Source organism: Carlito syrichta, unplaced genomic scaffold (genome assembly GCF_000164805.1).
Source record: "Carlito syrichta isolate Samal-C Ts95f unplaced genomic scaffold, Tarsius_syrichta-2.0.1 Scaffold256582, whole genome shotgun sequence".
Lineage (NCBI taxonomy): Eukaryota > Metazoa > Chordata > Mammalia > Primates > Tarsiidae > Carlito > Carlito syrichta.
This window is the reverse complement of record NW_007200678.1, coordinates 34,231-49,188: the sequence shown is the minus strand read 5'-3', so window position 1 is coordinate 49,188 and position 14,958 is coordinate 34,231. Positions and strand designations below refer to the sequence as shown.

Below are 14,958 nucleotides of genomic sequence, written 5' to 3'. Positions count from 1 at the left end.
TCTCGAACCCGCAGGCTCAGGCAATCCACTCACCTCAGCATCCCAAAGGCACGGGATTACAGGCTGAGCCACCGAGCCCGGCTGAGTACTGTTTTTCACTGTGACATGGACAAAAGGCATAGCAGAGTTTGGCTGTTTGTCCTGTATATTTTTGGGGGGAGTGAAGGGGGCATCCATTGTTACAATTATAATAGATAGTTCCCATTTTTTCCAGTTCAGTATTGGTACCCACAGTGTTCCTTACATGTAGAACATACATGTTCATACAGTGAGTCATCTTATACCTTCTCCCATCTTTAAACATTTGTCAAGCTAATTTTTGTAGGCTTAATTTTTATTTGTTGGGTCAACTGAAAATAAGAAAAATAAAAAGGTTTTACTTTACCTTATTTCTTCTTCAATGCTCTTCCTGTCTTTAAGTAGATCTGAGTTTTAACCTATATTATTTTCCTTCTCTCTAAAGAACTTACTTGAACATTCTTGCAAGGCAGGTCTACTGGCAATAAATTTCCTTATTTTTGTTTGTCTAAGAGTCTTTATTTATCCTTCTCTTTACATGGATAATTTCACAGGATACAACATTCAAGTGTGATAGGCTTTTTTCTCTTAACACTAAGTATTTCACTCCACTTTTTTCTTGCTTACATCATTTCTGAGAAGTAGCAGGTTGGGTCTGGTTAATCAGGCCTTATTAAAAGAACAGAGCACACTCAAGTACTTCAAAATGATTCCTTTTCTCCTTTCCCCGTGAGAAGCATGAGAAGGGGGATTTATTGCCATATTTACTGCAAGAATGTTGTCATGCTTCTGGTGGCAAAACTCACAAGAGTATGAGGGACTTCTATGACTTGGCCCCACATAGTTTTTAACTCTTAGACTTGAGCACACTGAGTCTTCAGCAATTTGTCAATTACAGTTCAGGTTTTCCTGTTCTGGCACTGGTTCCAGAGGTAGTTTCCACTCAAGAATCTCTGATTTGGTAAGCTATGACCTCCTGTATTCGCCTGTGTCTCCAATTTTGGGGGCACAGGTTTGCCTTGTATCCTTCCCTCTATTACAGATCCACGAAGGGTTGTTGATTTTTCCGTCTGTTCAGTTTTTTGAGTTGCTAGGATTGAGTAAATTTTTAATTGCTAGGATAGATATATGACTTCCAAGTTTACTACATGTGGAACCAGAAATTGTAGTCTAGGGTCAATTTCTAAAATGTTTTCCTTTTCTAATATAACTACTGAAAACTATAAATTTTCCTCCAAGTACTGCTTTAGCTCTATCTCATAAATATTAATATATTTTGATTATCATTTAAGTCAAACCATTTTCCAATATTTCTTGTGATTTTTTTCTTTGATTCTGGGTTATTTAAAAGTACTGATTAATTTCCAATGATATGACAATTTTCCAGATATATGTTTATATGTTATATGTTTTTAACTTAAGTAGAAGTAAATGTATAATAACAATAGCACCAAAATATAAGGAGGAAATAAAAGCATATTTATGCAAGATTCTTATACATGAAATAGTATAATATTATTTGAAGGTAGATTTGATAAGTTAAAGATGACTATTGGAACTCTATAGTAGCTTCAAAAGCAGTGGTACTAAACCAGAGCAATTCTGCACCCCAGGGGACATCTGGCAGTGTCTGAGGACATTTTTGGTTGTGATATCTGGGAGAGGGTGCTACTGACATTTAGTGGGTAGGGGCTAGGCAGTCCCCCATAACAAAAAATTGTCCACATAGGGCAGTCCCCCATAACAAAAAAATTACCTGGCCCAATATGTTAATAGTGCCAATGCTGAGAAACTCTGGTCTAGATCAACCACTAAAGAAATAAAACAAAGAGCTCTAGCAAACAGAGGAAATAAAATTGAATATTAGGGGAGAAAAACTAAATTCAAAAGAAGGCAAAAAAAAAGAAAAAGAAAAAACAGACGGAGCAAACAGAAAACAGCAACATAACAGACTTAAACACAAGTAAATCTAAAATTAAATTGAAATGTAAAAGGCAAAGACAGGCGAGATTAAAAGGATATATACAAGAAACACACTTTAAATATAAAGAACAGGTTAAAAGTTTTCACAATTCCCCATCAAAATCCAGTGCATTTTCTAAAAGAAAAAAAGAAAAGTGAAAGGATGGGAAAAAAGTATACAATGTAAAAACTAACCATAAGTACTCTGGAGTGGTTATAGTAATATCAACATAGATAATGGAAACAAAGAGAAGTATTTTATAATGATAAAAAGGGTAATTTATTAAGAAATCATAATGCTCCTAAATATGTTTACGCTTAATAGCAGAGCTTCAAAGTAAATGAGGTAAAAATTGACAAAACTGAAAGGAGAAATAGATGAAATCAACATTTATAATTAGAAATGTCAATGTTCCTATCTCAGTTAATGACAAAGCCTATAGACAGAAAATCAGTAAGAACACAGAAGACTTGAACAACACTATCCCAACTTTTCTTTTCTATTTTTTTTTGAGTTGGAGTCTCACTCTGTCGCCCAGACTGGAGGGCAGTGGCCGTTCCTGGCCACCGCAGCCTTGACCTGCTGGGCTCTGGCGATCCTTCCGCCTCAGCTTTCCAAGTAGCCGGAACTACAGGCATATGCTACCACGCCCGGCTGATTTTTTGATTTATTGTAGAGATGAGGTCTCGCTGCCCAGGCGGGTCTAGAACCTGCGGGCTCAGGCAATCCACTCACCTCAGCCTCCCAAAGGCATGGGATTACAGGTTGAGCCACCAAGCCCGGCTCCAACTTTTCTGTACTGATATTTATAAAACACCATACATTTTTTTCAAATACACATGAAATATTTACCAAGAAAAAACATGATGAGCCATAAAAAAATTCAATATATTTAAAATAAATGAAATAATGTGTTCTTTGACTACATAAAAGTAAATCAGAAATCTCTTAATAGTTACTCTAGAAATTTTAATATTTGTACTTAATAAATTCTAAAGTTTATCAATAAATCTACCCTCCTCCCAATTTTTTTTTTTTTTTTTTTGAGTTGGAGTCTCAGTCCGTCGCCCAGACTGGAGTGCAGTGGCCGCTCTCGGCCATCACAGCCTCGACCTGCTGGGCTCCGGCGATCCTTCCACCTCAGCCTTCCAAGTAGCCAGAATTACAGGCATGCGCTACTGTGCCCGGTTGATTTTTTGATTTATTGTAGAGATGAGGTCTCGCTGCCCAGGCAGGTCTCGAACCCGCGGGCTCAGGCAATCCACTCACCTTAGCCTTCCAAAGGTGCGAGATTACAGGCTGAGCCACCGAGCCCAGCTCAATTTTTTTAAAGTTTTAATTCTTCTTATTCCTTCTCAACTTATATCCTACTATTGACATGTAGTTAATTCTACTTTGTGTTTTTTTAATCCTGCAAATTAGCCATTATTGCTTTGCATAATCAATCTGTCTACATTTTTCCATGTTTGCCATGATCCCTTCCTGTATCTCAGACCTCCTGCTTCAATCATTTTCCTTTTTGAAGTTCATCCTTTGTTAAGAGTCTGTTGGTGTTTATCAGTTTTTGCTTGTCTAAAAATGCCTTTATTCAAAAGTAGATTGGAAATTACCAACGTTTGAGGAAAAGAGGAATAGGAATTTTTTTTAATGGTTACTAAGTTTCTGTTTGGGATGATGAAAAATTTTTGGAAATAGTGGTGATGGTTGTTGCACAACACTGTTAATATAATTAACACCAATGATTTGTATACTTAAAAAGTCAATTTTGTGTTGTGTATTTTTTATCACAATAAAAAAGTAAATATGTCTTTATTCAGTCTTTATTCTTGAAAGATAGTTTTGCTGTGCAAATAATTCTTAAGTTGAATGTTTTTGTTTGTTTTTACCTGTTTCAGCATTTTGAGGGCATTTTTCCATTGCTTTCTGGGTTCCATTATAGCTGTTGAGAAGTCAGCTATAATCTGTCTTTTCTTTTGGTTGATTTTCAGATCTTCTTTAAATATAATATATCTAGGTATGGATTTCATTTATGCTGCTGAAGCTCCATTGTATTTTCTGATTGTGAAAATTCATATCTTTTATAGGTTCTCAATTTTCTTTTTTCTTCCACTATTATTTCTTTCTAGAACTCCTAAAATTAGACTTTTTCATTCTATTCTCCATGTCTTCTGAGCACTCTTTCATAATTCCTCTATGTATCTTTATGCTATACTTTCTAAACTTTTTCAGATCTGTCTTCCAATCCTCTAATTCTCTATTTACTGAGTCTAATCTACTGTTAAACCAATTTGTTGAGTTTTAAATTTTACTTACTATAGTTATTTCATTTCTAGAAGTTCTATTTAGTTCCTTTTCAAATCTCTTAGTCATCTGACAGTCTTTTTTTCTAACTAGTACTTTCAAATTTACTCTTCATTTCTTTAAACATATTAAAATACTTATTTTATAGTCAATATTCTGATAGCCAAAGTCTTTATCATTATGATTCTAATACTTGTTTTTCTGATGACTCTCACTCATGGTACTTTATTTCCTTGTGTGTTTCATGACTTTTATGTGAGCTTACGTTTACCAGAGCTTTATCTGTGGCAAATATTTTTTGTTGTTGTTGTTGTTGTTAGAGACAAAGTCTTACTTTGTTGCCCAGGTTGGAATGCAGTGGCGTGATCATAGCTCACTGCAGCCTCAAACTCCATATCTCAAGTGATCCTCCTGTCTCAGCCTCCTGAGAAGCTAGACCTACAGGCTACAGGCATGTACCACTACATGTGGTTAATTTAAAAAAAAAATTTTTTTTTTAATTTAACTTTTTGTAGACTACATTCCCCAGGCTGGTCTTGAACTCCTGGCCTCAATCCTCCCATCTCAACCTTCCAAATCACTGGGATTATAGGTATGAGCCACCGTGCCTGGCCTAATCTGTGGCAAATCTTTAAGGGTTCAGGTGAGAGTTAATTCCTGCAGAAAGAATATGCTCTTGAGTCTTCCAGCTTCTGGAAGCATTACCTCTCTGTTGCCATTTTAAAATAAATATCTAAGTTGAAATCTTCTGGACTATGCAGGTAGGGTTAGTTCAAGTACTGAGCAAAACTTCTAGGTCTTTAGGAATCAAGAGATACCATTAGGTAAGCTACTTTCTTTAGCATGTGCATATATATATATATATATATACGTGTGTGTGTGTGTGTGTGTGTGTGTGTGTGTGTATACTTTTTTTTTGAATTGGAGTCTCAATTCCTGTTGCCCAGGCTGGCGTACAGGAGCACACTCACAGCCACCCCAGAGTTGACCCACTGGGCTCCAGTGATCCTTCTGTCTCAGTCTTCCAAGTATTCCAAGTAGCCAGAACTACAGGTCCAGCTAATTTTTTATTTATTGTAGAGAGAAGGGCTCATCAAGTTGCCAGGGCTGGTCTCGAACCTGTGGGTTCAGGCAATCCACTCACCTCAGCCTCCCAAAGTCATATATATTTCTTTGGTCACCTGTTAATGTTTTATTCCTGGCCTCTGTGGACTTCCCATGCTTTCCTGCCAGCTCAGTCATACATTTTTAAAAGATGCATCATTTTTTAAAGTTTTATTGAAGAAGAGTTTTCAGAATATTACTGGAAATGTAAGTCCCATGGAAAATTTTATATATGCATATACACACACAAATATATAAATGCACATATATCTATAAGTGTGTGTGTGTGTGTGTGTGTGTGTGTGTGTGTGTGTGTGTGTGTGTGTGTGTGCACGTGCGCACATGCACACATTTTTCTGGGAAGAGAGTCCATAGCTATCATGACATGCTTAAAGGGATCTGTGGCCCTAAAGACAATAAAACCATTACCATGCATTTTGCTTCAACCATAGGCAAACTGAAAGGGTGAAATGCCAAAAATGGATTACCCTTAGCTAAAGTGCAGCCATTTTAACACTGCTTAGGTCTGTCATGCTTTCTTAGAAAATTGTTTGGTTTGCTCTCTAATCATTAACAAAGGGCAGAACCAGTTTCTCAGAGGTAGCTATTGATAATTATCTTGCAACCCCCCAGGTACTGATTACTTTTCTATTCCAAGTATTTGTCTTCCAGCCATAAAGGACCAAGGTGACCTAATCTATTGTGATCAGTCCTTCATGACCTACATGACACAGACCACCACCCCATTTTCATGGCAACAGCTATGTGACTGACCCACCCATCTGCCTAGTGTCCAATACTATGATATCAACTCCTGTGAATGCCTGCTACACCCACCCACAAAAGACGTTCTAAAAGGCTCCTAGTCTCAGATACAGGTGACAATGTTTTTCTTTATGCTCTGGCCCTCCTCAATCTTGGGAAGATGGATCCACCCTCTCTCTCTCATCAATCTACTTTCTAATAAACTATTTGCCAATCTAATTTCTGTGCAATTCTTTGCATATTACCCGTGACACCAGCCCACTGGTCCCCACTGATCTAACGCAAACTAAAATACCAGATTTTACCTGAAGTTTTATAGATCGACAGGCAAGAGGAAATTCTACAGATAGCCATTTATTAAAATCAACTTTCATTTTATCTTTTATTTTATTTTTTATTTTAAAGATATGGGGTACAATTTAGTTTTAGGTATACAAGTGGTCATCATACAGGTAAAGTTTGGGCCTCATTTTACCCAGTTTGAGGATTTTCTTTCATTTTTAAAAGGTCATCTGAATTCTAAGTTCTGCTGTTACCTTGACATTTTCCCCATATATCAACTTAAACCTCTAAACTACATTCCCAACAGAGGAAAATTAAAAACAACCTTTTTTCTATTTCCAATGTCTCATTAACAAACATATCATTAATTAAGACCTATCTGCTACCACAAGAATACTTAGATTTCTGTGCTATCAAATTTCTATTTCTACCAACCAATTGGTGAGTACTGCCACTATAGATGTACTTGGTGTTTAAAAGGCTTTTCTTAAGTAGCAAGACCATTTGCTAATATAACTAAAAGAAAAAAATTCTAACTTTTGGATCACAAACTTTTTTTTTTTTTTAGTTGGAGTCTCACTCTGTCACCCAGACTGGAGTGCAGTGGCCGCTCCTGGCCACCACAGCCTCGACCTGCTGGGCTCCGGCGATCCTTCCGCCTCAGCCTTCCAAGTAGCTGGAATTACAGGCATGCGCTACCATGCCCGGCTGATTTTTTTGATTTATTGTGGAGATGAAGTCTCGCTGCTGCCCAGGTGGGTCTCGAGCCCGCAGGCTCAGGCAATCCACTCACCTCAGTCTCCCAAAGGCGCGGGATTACAGGCTGAGCCACCAAGCCCGGTACAAACTTTTTTTAAAAACTACTATGTTACGGTTTATTCAGGAAGTTAATTTTATCAAAAAATTAGCACTTACTGAATTTAGAAATAGCAAAGATACAGACAGAACAGAGATAGAGGAAAAATAACAAGATAAAATCAAGACACAAATTGCAGTGGAAGGTTATAGGCATGAAAAGAGCACTGTAGGCCATGTAAGAGACTTATTATGCAAGAAAATTGTAGAAATAAGTGAGCCTCAGATAGGCTGATAGCAATTCAAAGAGCTAGAATAACAGACAGCATGAACATAAGATATAATTCAATGATCTTATAGGTATCACTGAGACATGACAGACTGAAAGACTTGAATGTAGTAAGGGAAAGGCATGCCCAGTTCCAAAGAAATAGACCTGTTTTAGGAGAGAAAGTAGACTAGGCTTATATATCAGGATATAAGCCCATAAGCAACCACAAACCTAAGGATAGAAGTACAGTAGAAATAAAAAGGGGTAAGATAAGAACCAGAAAAAGGAGTGAAACACTGAAAGCATACAACAGGTTGTCTGGTTAGACCTGACTAAAACAAACATTTTAAAAATGCTGGGTAGCATGATGACACTCAGGATGTAGAAATGTCCAAGGAACGCCCTGCCCTTAGGAAACAAGCAAAAAGCAGAATTAAATCCAGAAGTAATGACGTTTATTGCTGTATTCAAGACATGAAGAAAAACTGCTGATAGAATAAAGTAGGAACAATTCATTCTGCCAGAAGGAAAGAAAATCTCTGCAGAGGTTTATCTTATTCTTAGGAGACTTCATCTGACACAGAAGTAGGCAGGGAAGCAAGGCACTATAAGCAGAGGGAAAAGAGCAAGCAGACGCCTGGAGGCAGAAAAGAACACAGGCGATAAGCAGAGCCTGGAGTGGTCAGACCTACCAGTGTGTGTGTGTGTGTGGACCTACCAGTGTGTGTGTGTGTGTGTGTGTGTGTGTGTGTGTGTGTGTGTGTGTGTGTGTGTGAGGGCAGTGACATTCAGAAATGGGGAGGTGGGTGAGAAGACGGAGGACTAATCTTAAAGTGCTTTAGTAACAAAGTTCTGCCAAAAAAAAAAAAAAAAAAACAGTGCAGACGTAACCCATAGGTACAAGTAGATCTTCAAACAGAGAAGCAACATGATTTGGTCCTTGTGAGTACAATGTAGGAAAGATAACTAGTGAGCAAGGTGGAGGGTGGATGGTAGGGAAGGAAGGAAACTATTGAAAAGGCCATGACAACAGTCCTGAGAAGAAAAATAATCAAATGTGATTCCAAGATTATGTTTTTAAGAACTTGGGTTGACTAGATGGCAGGTGATACCTTTATAAAAGCAGAGGGCAGAGAAGAAACAGGCTCGGAGACCCCTTGTCCTGCTGCTCTTCAGCTCTCCTTCCCAGCAAACCCCCAAATTTGGATCACTACAGTCTCTGCTCCAACATCTCAGAGGCTGAGAATTTTTGAATAAAATCTTACTATCACTCAGACTTTGCAAGATTCAAACCCAGATACACCTGAGCAGTGATTGCTAATACTTTGTCTAAAGGGTTCCTGGTCAGCTCTTTATCCTGCCTTGGAGTTAATATGTAAGTTTTTTTGTCCCTGATTTTTATAGCTGGTTAGTCAGAAGCAAAAGTAAAAATCCTGGGGTTTGCAATTGGCATCGGAAGTTCAGGATAGTCTTGAAGGACTGAGTCCACAATCTGTGGGATCTGATGCTTTCTCCAGGTATAGACAGTATCAGATTTGAATTGGAGGACATCAGCTGATATATGCTGCAGAACCGATTGCTTGCTTGGTGTGAGGGAAAGGCCAATTCAGGCACAGAGAATAGCAAGTGCAAGGTTGTAAAGCATGAAATGAAGGGCACTGAGGCTCGAAGGGCTGGGCAGCAAAAGATGAGTTAAATAGCCAACTGGGGGGAAAAAACCCCATATTTAGAACCAAAAGCTAGTAGGACTCTTTGTGTCCAAGGACAAGAGAATTCCAAGAAGAGTAGATAAAAGAGCCAAGTGCTGTGCAGATGTTTGGTGAACTGAGGTTAGAGACAGACAAGCTGTTTCAGTGAACTTTCTGAAGCCATGCTGCAAAAGTAATAAGGAATAAATGGGAAGTGAGAAAGTAGCAACAGCAAGATGTCCTGATGGATAAAAGTGAAAGTTCTTGAGCTGTAGCAGGGCTGAGGGAATGTTTTGTAGGATGAGGGAGACTTAAGTTTGCACAATGAGAGGAGGAAGCAGAGCAAATGGAAATGTAAAGAAGCTGGGGTAAATGACAGAGTGGTAAGGTATTCCCAGAGGTGAGAACAGAACCTGGGAAGAAGGTCTGGCCTGGCTGCTGGGGATATGCATGAACCTTTATATTCAGAAGCTCCAGGACTCTCATGTTCCCCTTTCCTTTCCAGTAGCAGGTCCAGAGACTCCGTCTCAGCCTTTTGCTCTTTAAAACTACTACCACTTCATTCTATCCTTCAGGTTTTCTAGCCTAAGCTTGGCACATAGGGAGACACAACACAGTCTCTCCAGCTTCTATACACACACTTCCTCCAAAGGTGATCACTCATGACAAGAAACTCTCAACAGACAACAAACATAACCAGGAAGTCACAGAGCTTAGCAATTCTATGAAATCCTCATAGGCTTTGCTCCTAGACACTTGTTCCTACTGCCTTACTACTATGAGCTCCCAGAGACCAAGTCTTCATGCCTGGTTTACCTCTGTGGCCTGCCTGGTCCATCTTCCTTATGGAAGAGAAAGTCATGCAACCAGGCAGGCCACAGAGGTAAACCAGGCATGAAGACTGGTGCCTCCTTGAGCAGAGTAGGTAATGTGCACTCCTGAGGTCCCTCAGGTAAGATTATGTCATTTACCCAAGCATTTTCTTATATGCAGACAGTGAGAAAACCCTTCCTTCATTGAGTCAGATGGTTGTACTCTGTGGGGATGGAAAATGTGAACAGGTGGTGGAGCAGAAGGCTGTGTACCTTGGGCTGTGATTTCATGGTTCAGAGATGAAAGCAGTAAAGAGGAAGACAGGCATGAGGGATGTGACTATGAGTATCCAGCCCAGACATTCCATCAAGACATCTACTAAATTGTGGTTATGGCATAAATTCTAATTTCTAGAAAGCCTCAAGGATAAATGGATTTGTTTGTTTATTTCTTCTCATTCATTTATTCATTCGCTCATTTCCCCCCAGTAGTTTCTGGTATATTTACAAAGTTGTACAACTATCAACTATCTAATTCAAGAAAAATTTTTATCACCCAAAAAGAAACCCATTAGCCGTCATTCCCCATTCCTATTCAATCATTTCTATGGCCTGGCTAGGATCATCCTGCCATGTTCGATGGCAGAGCACACATTAGAGGATGAAACTTAAGAGAAGCAAGATGCTGGAGAAGTGAATTCCAATTTTCTGTAGGCTCTGTTGGGAGCCTGAATCAACTAAAAGATGAATAAAGGTCCTAACTTATCTGGTTGACAATTTCCTCTCTCAGAGACTAAGGGAAAGAATAATGCTTGTTTAATTGAATAGAATGGGTAGTCATTACTCTGGACCCGATTCTGCCCAATAAGGAGAAACTGGCTAGGTAAAAACTATCAGGCCCTGACAGCCAGGAAGGCAAAGTCTTAATAGAGGAAACCATGTACTTCAGACTTCATAAAGGCAGAAGTGACTCCATGACACGGGAAATGCACTCACACCTCATAAGCCATGGGACACAGAAGAATATTTAGGATGCATAGCTGAGAAGTTATACCTCAGAGGATACATGATAACTGTTATCTAGTATCTGAGAGATTGTCATATGAGACACTAGATTTGTTTGGCAACATCCAGAAGGGGTATAAATGAGACTAATGAGTGGAAAATTACAGGAAGACAGCAGTATTTCACATCATCACCGGGAAGGATTTCCTAATAATCAAGCAATTTTAAGGCAGAATGGCTTGCCTTTAAGGCAGAAAGTTCAAGTACAATCTGGACATTCAATAAGTGGATGCTGTAGAGGTAATTCAAAAAACAGAGGATGATCTGACAACTGTGGCATTCCCACAGTTGAATGGTGAGGTCAACTGTGAGGTGTATTGCAAGTGATCTGTTACAATAATAAAACACTGAAGTGTGTGATTTACTGTCTTTAGATTCCGGGTTATCCTCTGGAATTATTGTATTATTAAATATTTTCTCGAGTGCAGGTGAAAACTGCACACTGCTTGGTAATGCTCATGTGAGTGAGTGTTCTCCTCAAGTGTGTTTATAGGCTAAAAAAGGCAGAGAATTACCAGGTTAGATGACTAGTAAAATCCCTTCCAAAGCTCAGGTTCAACGAGGGTAGTAGTACTCCCTCCTCAGCCCTCAACCTAATTATGATTTGCTGGTGAAAAGGTGGTCACTGTGTCTTGTAGAACTGATCATCTGAGTCTCTGACACAATAAGAGTTATTAGTAACAAGTCCTGGGAATACATCTGAACTCTATAAAAAGAGACAGTGAGGACTAGATATATCTGTCTGTGTATTTTATATTTCACAAAATAGTCATTTAGATTATTTCAAAGGGACAAAGGGAAGTTTGACTTTTATATTTTCTTTAAATAAAAATGGCTACAGATATATGATACAGATATAGTATGATATGTACGCCCAGAAAACATTATTTGCTTTTGAAACATTAAACATTTTTTCCTCTAAGTAAGAATCAACATGAACTGCTAACTAACTGAACCTGAACTTAGCCAACCTCACCCAATCCAAACTGGAACTGACTTTCCCTTTTCATCTCCCTGAATAAATGGCCCTGGCAGAAACCACCATCACAAAGGCCAACTGTAGAAGTGCCACCATAAAAACGCTTGACTGACCAACTCAGGCCTTTCAGTCTTCCCTGACTCCTTTTCCATGTCCTTTTCTGCTACTTTGCCAAGCTGCTCCTCTGGGTTAACAGATGGAAGGTATCTGATCACTTGGTACAGTAGGCTACTGGGCAGTCTATGATTTCTGGCACCTCATAATATTTTTTATTACAAATTATCTTCATTATAAAAATATCATTACCACATTATAAAAATTTGAAAACTAGAGAGAAATCACTTATGATCCCATCATCTCCCTGTTTGCATCTTGATGCATTGCTTACTCTTCTTAAGGGCTCTCCTTGTATACAGTTATAGAGGTTACATTTATTTCACTTATTGTTACCCTAACTTCTCTAAACAGGATTTGCAACAACTTACTTCAATTTGAATAATGTCATCAGACAGACAACTCCAGGCTGACATACTCATTCTCCTGACTTCTAACTTGTAGGTTCCATCACCCCATCATTGAAACCCTGACACCATCTTGAACTCCTCTTCCTCAACCCTAATATCCATTTCCACAGATTCTTCTGTCACTATCCCTTTCTCACATCTGTCCTTCTCACTCCACACCCACACTAATGTTGCCACCATCTCTAGTCCAAGTCCTTGTCCCTAAACTACTGCAGCGTTTCTCTGACTCATTTCCCTGCTTCTACTTTCTTTCTTTTTCCTTCATCTTACACTGCTAAATTATTTATGTCATTTTGAAAGCTCTCTTGCTGAACAACATCTACTTGGCTTTCCATTGTTTAACAAGTAAAGAACATTATTTGGTCTGAAAATTTGTCCCCAATCTATCTTTCTTGCTCTATCTTTAGTCATTTCCTATATGAAATCTCCACTGGCACACTCAAACCCTAGGCATAAAACCACCATATGTCGAGTGAATGGACAGGACATGTGCCTCATTGCTACTTCTTCTAAGTTACACACAGATTTCAGGTGAGTGGGCATTCTCATTCTCACTCTCACCAAAGTCACCACAGGAATACAATCTTATGGTCAACATAGTTGTGTAGGCTCAGGGGCCTATGGCAAGTTTAGGCATGAAGCCACACTACGCTGCCTAGGAAGTACAAGGCAGCTAGGCAAAGCACACAGTATGCAGACTACCTGCCACCCAGAATGACAAAGAAATTTCTATCCTACCATCAGCAAGTGGCTTGCAGGAGAGGGCATCATCAAGGTCTCGGGCAGTTGATGGGTCAATGGTGAAGATACAGTCTTTTCTAGGAAAGATTGAAAATATAATTAGCAATACCACAAACAATACAAACTTTACCCCATCATAGTACAACCATAAAGAATAGTTAATTTTGCATATGTTGCTCTGCTATGGAAGGTGTAGAGTAACTTCTGCAAATCCGTGAGAACAGGATCTTTAGTAAACTATGAAACTGGGAGCGACAAATGGATGTCTTTCTCTTCCTCTCTGTGTACAGGCACCTATGTCTCCCTGACTCCAAGCAAGAATAGGTGTTAGCAGGTAGAAGGGGAGGCTGCTTCCATGAATGGGGCTTCCCAAAAGGAGTTAAGTGACAAAAGGGTCAAGTTCCTTTGGTAAATTACTCTTCAATAATCAGTTCTTACTTTTGCCTCCCTCTTCTCCAGTGGCTGGTGGGAATCTGACCTTCAAGAATCTACAGTTAAAAATGTTCCACCCCTGAACTATACCCCTACCCTGCTTCAAGGATCTATACAAAGATGATTTACTTCTCTTTCTTCTATCTTGAGAGTATGCCAAAGAATAAGTCACCTGACTTGTGATACACAGGAATAAGTTTGCAAAGAACTTCAGGCCATATAATTAACCCTAATTTAAGTCTACTTGTAAACAGCCCAAACTGCAGTTTATTTCCATGGAATAATTGTGTAATTTACCCAAACTTATACTATCAAGTACACCCTCTGCCCATCTATCTTCATACAGTATCCCTATATACATCTCATGTTTAATCTGTGTTGCTCTCAGACATTCTTATTTTTTTTTTATAGGTTCCCATAATGCATGACCCACTCCACTCACCCAGTCTCAACACGTAAACACCTAAAGATTCTGGCAACAGTTGTCCTTGCTTCTCCATATTCCTGCCTTTCCTACCCAGGTGCTAGCCTGGAGATTGGGATGCTCTGTAGCAATGACTCTTACATCCCTACACCATGTTCTCTAGTCAGCACTCACTGCTCCCCAAGTTCTCCCTCCATTCCATTCAGTACACTGCCACAATCTCCCTGTCTCCTGATTCTTCAACACTGATGATGGTGGCCATCCTGGTACTGACCACAGTGAGACAGGCTATGTTCTTTAAGACTTCTTTCCTGGTGCTATTCCGCTGCTCAAAACTTCTCCCAAGCCCACAGAGGCTGCCTAACTGCTGTGCTGGCCTACAAGCTCTTAGGACCTTTCTTTATCCAATCCTTGACGATCTACTTTCCTCAATCCTAATAACTCCCTCCTCTCTGATCCCTCTGATCATCTCACCACCACAATATCTCAGTCCTAACATAGTATTAATTATAAGATGGACCATCAATTCAACAATAGTTTTTTTTGGAAATAAAAACCCTACCACATTAAATGTATATACTGATTTTAATGTACCTTAGGATTTCAAAAATGTCAAATGAGGGAAAAAAAAGTAATCTTAAATGGCAAATGGATAACCAAACTGTGGTTCATCCCCAGGATGGAACATTACTTAGCAACAAAAAGTAACAAATTATTAATATATGCAACAGTCTAGCTGAATTTCAAAGGTATTATGCTCAAAAAGTTATATACTGTATGATTCCATTTATATG

At 39.0% G+C, this 14,958-nt stretch overlaps 1 protein-coding gene across 1 annotated transcript in view; it reads right to left on the bottom strand.

Annotated features, from left to right (window-relative positions):
* Positions 1 to 14,426, bottom strand: part of DIS3L2 (DIS3 like 3'-5' exoribonuclease 2) — a 151,238-nt gene extending 136,812 nt beyond the window's left edge. Inside the window, exons 1-2 of the mRNA XM_008052111.1 lie at positions 14,374 to 14,426; positions 13,306 to 13,385 (exon numbers count right to left, since the gene is read on the bottom strand). Of these exons, the coding sequence (XP_008050302.1) occupies positions 13,306 to 13,385; positions 14,374 to 14,426 (133 nt within the window). The remainder of the gene's footprint in view (positions 1 to 13,305; positions 13,386 to 14,373) is intronic.
* Positions 14,427 to 14,958: the final 532 nt, after the last annotated feature.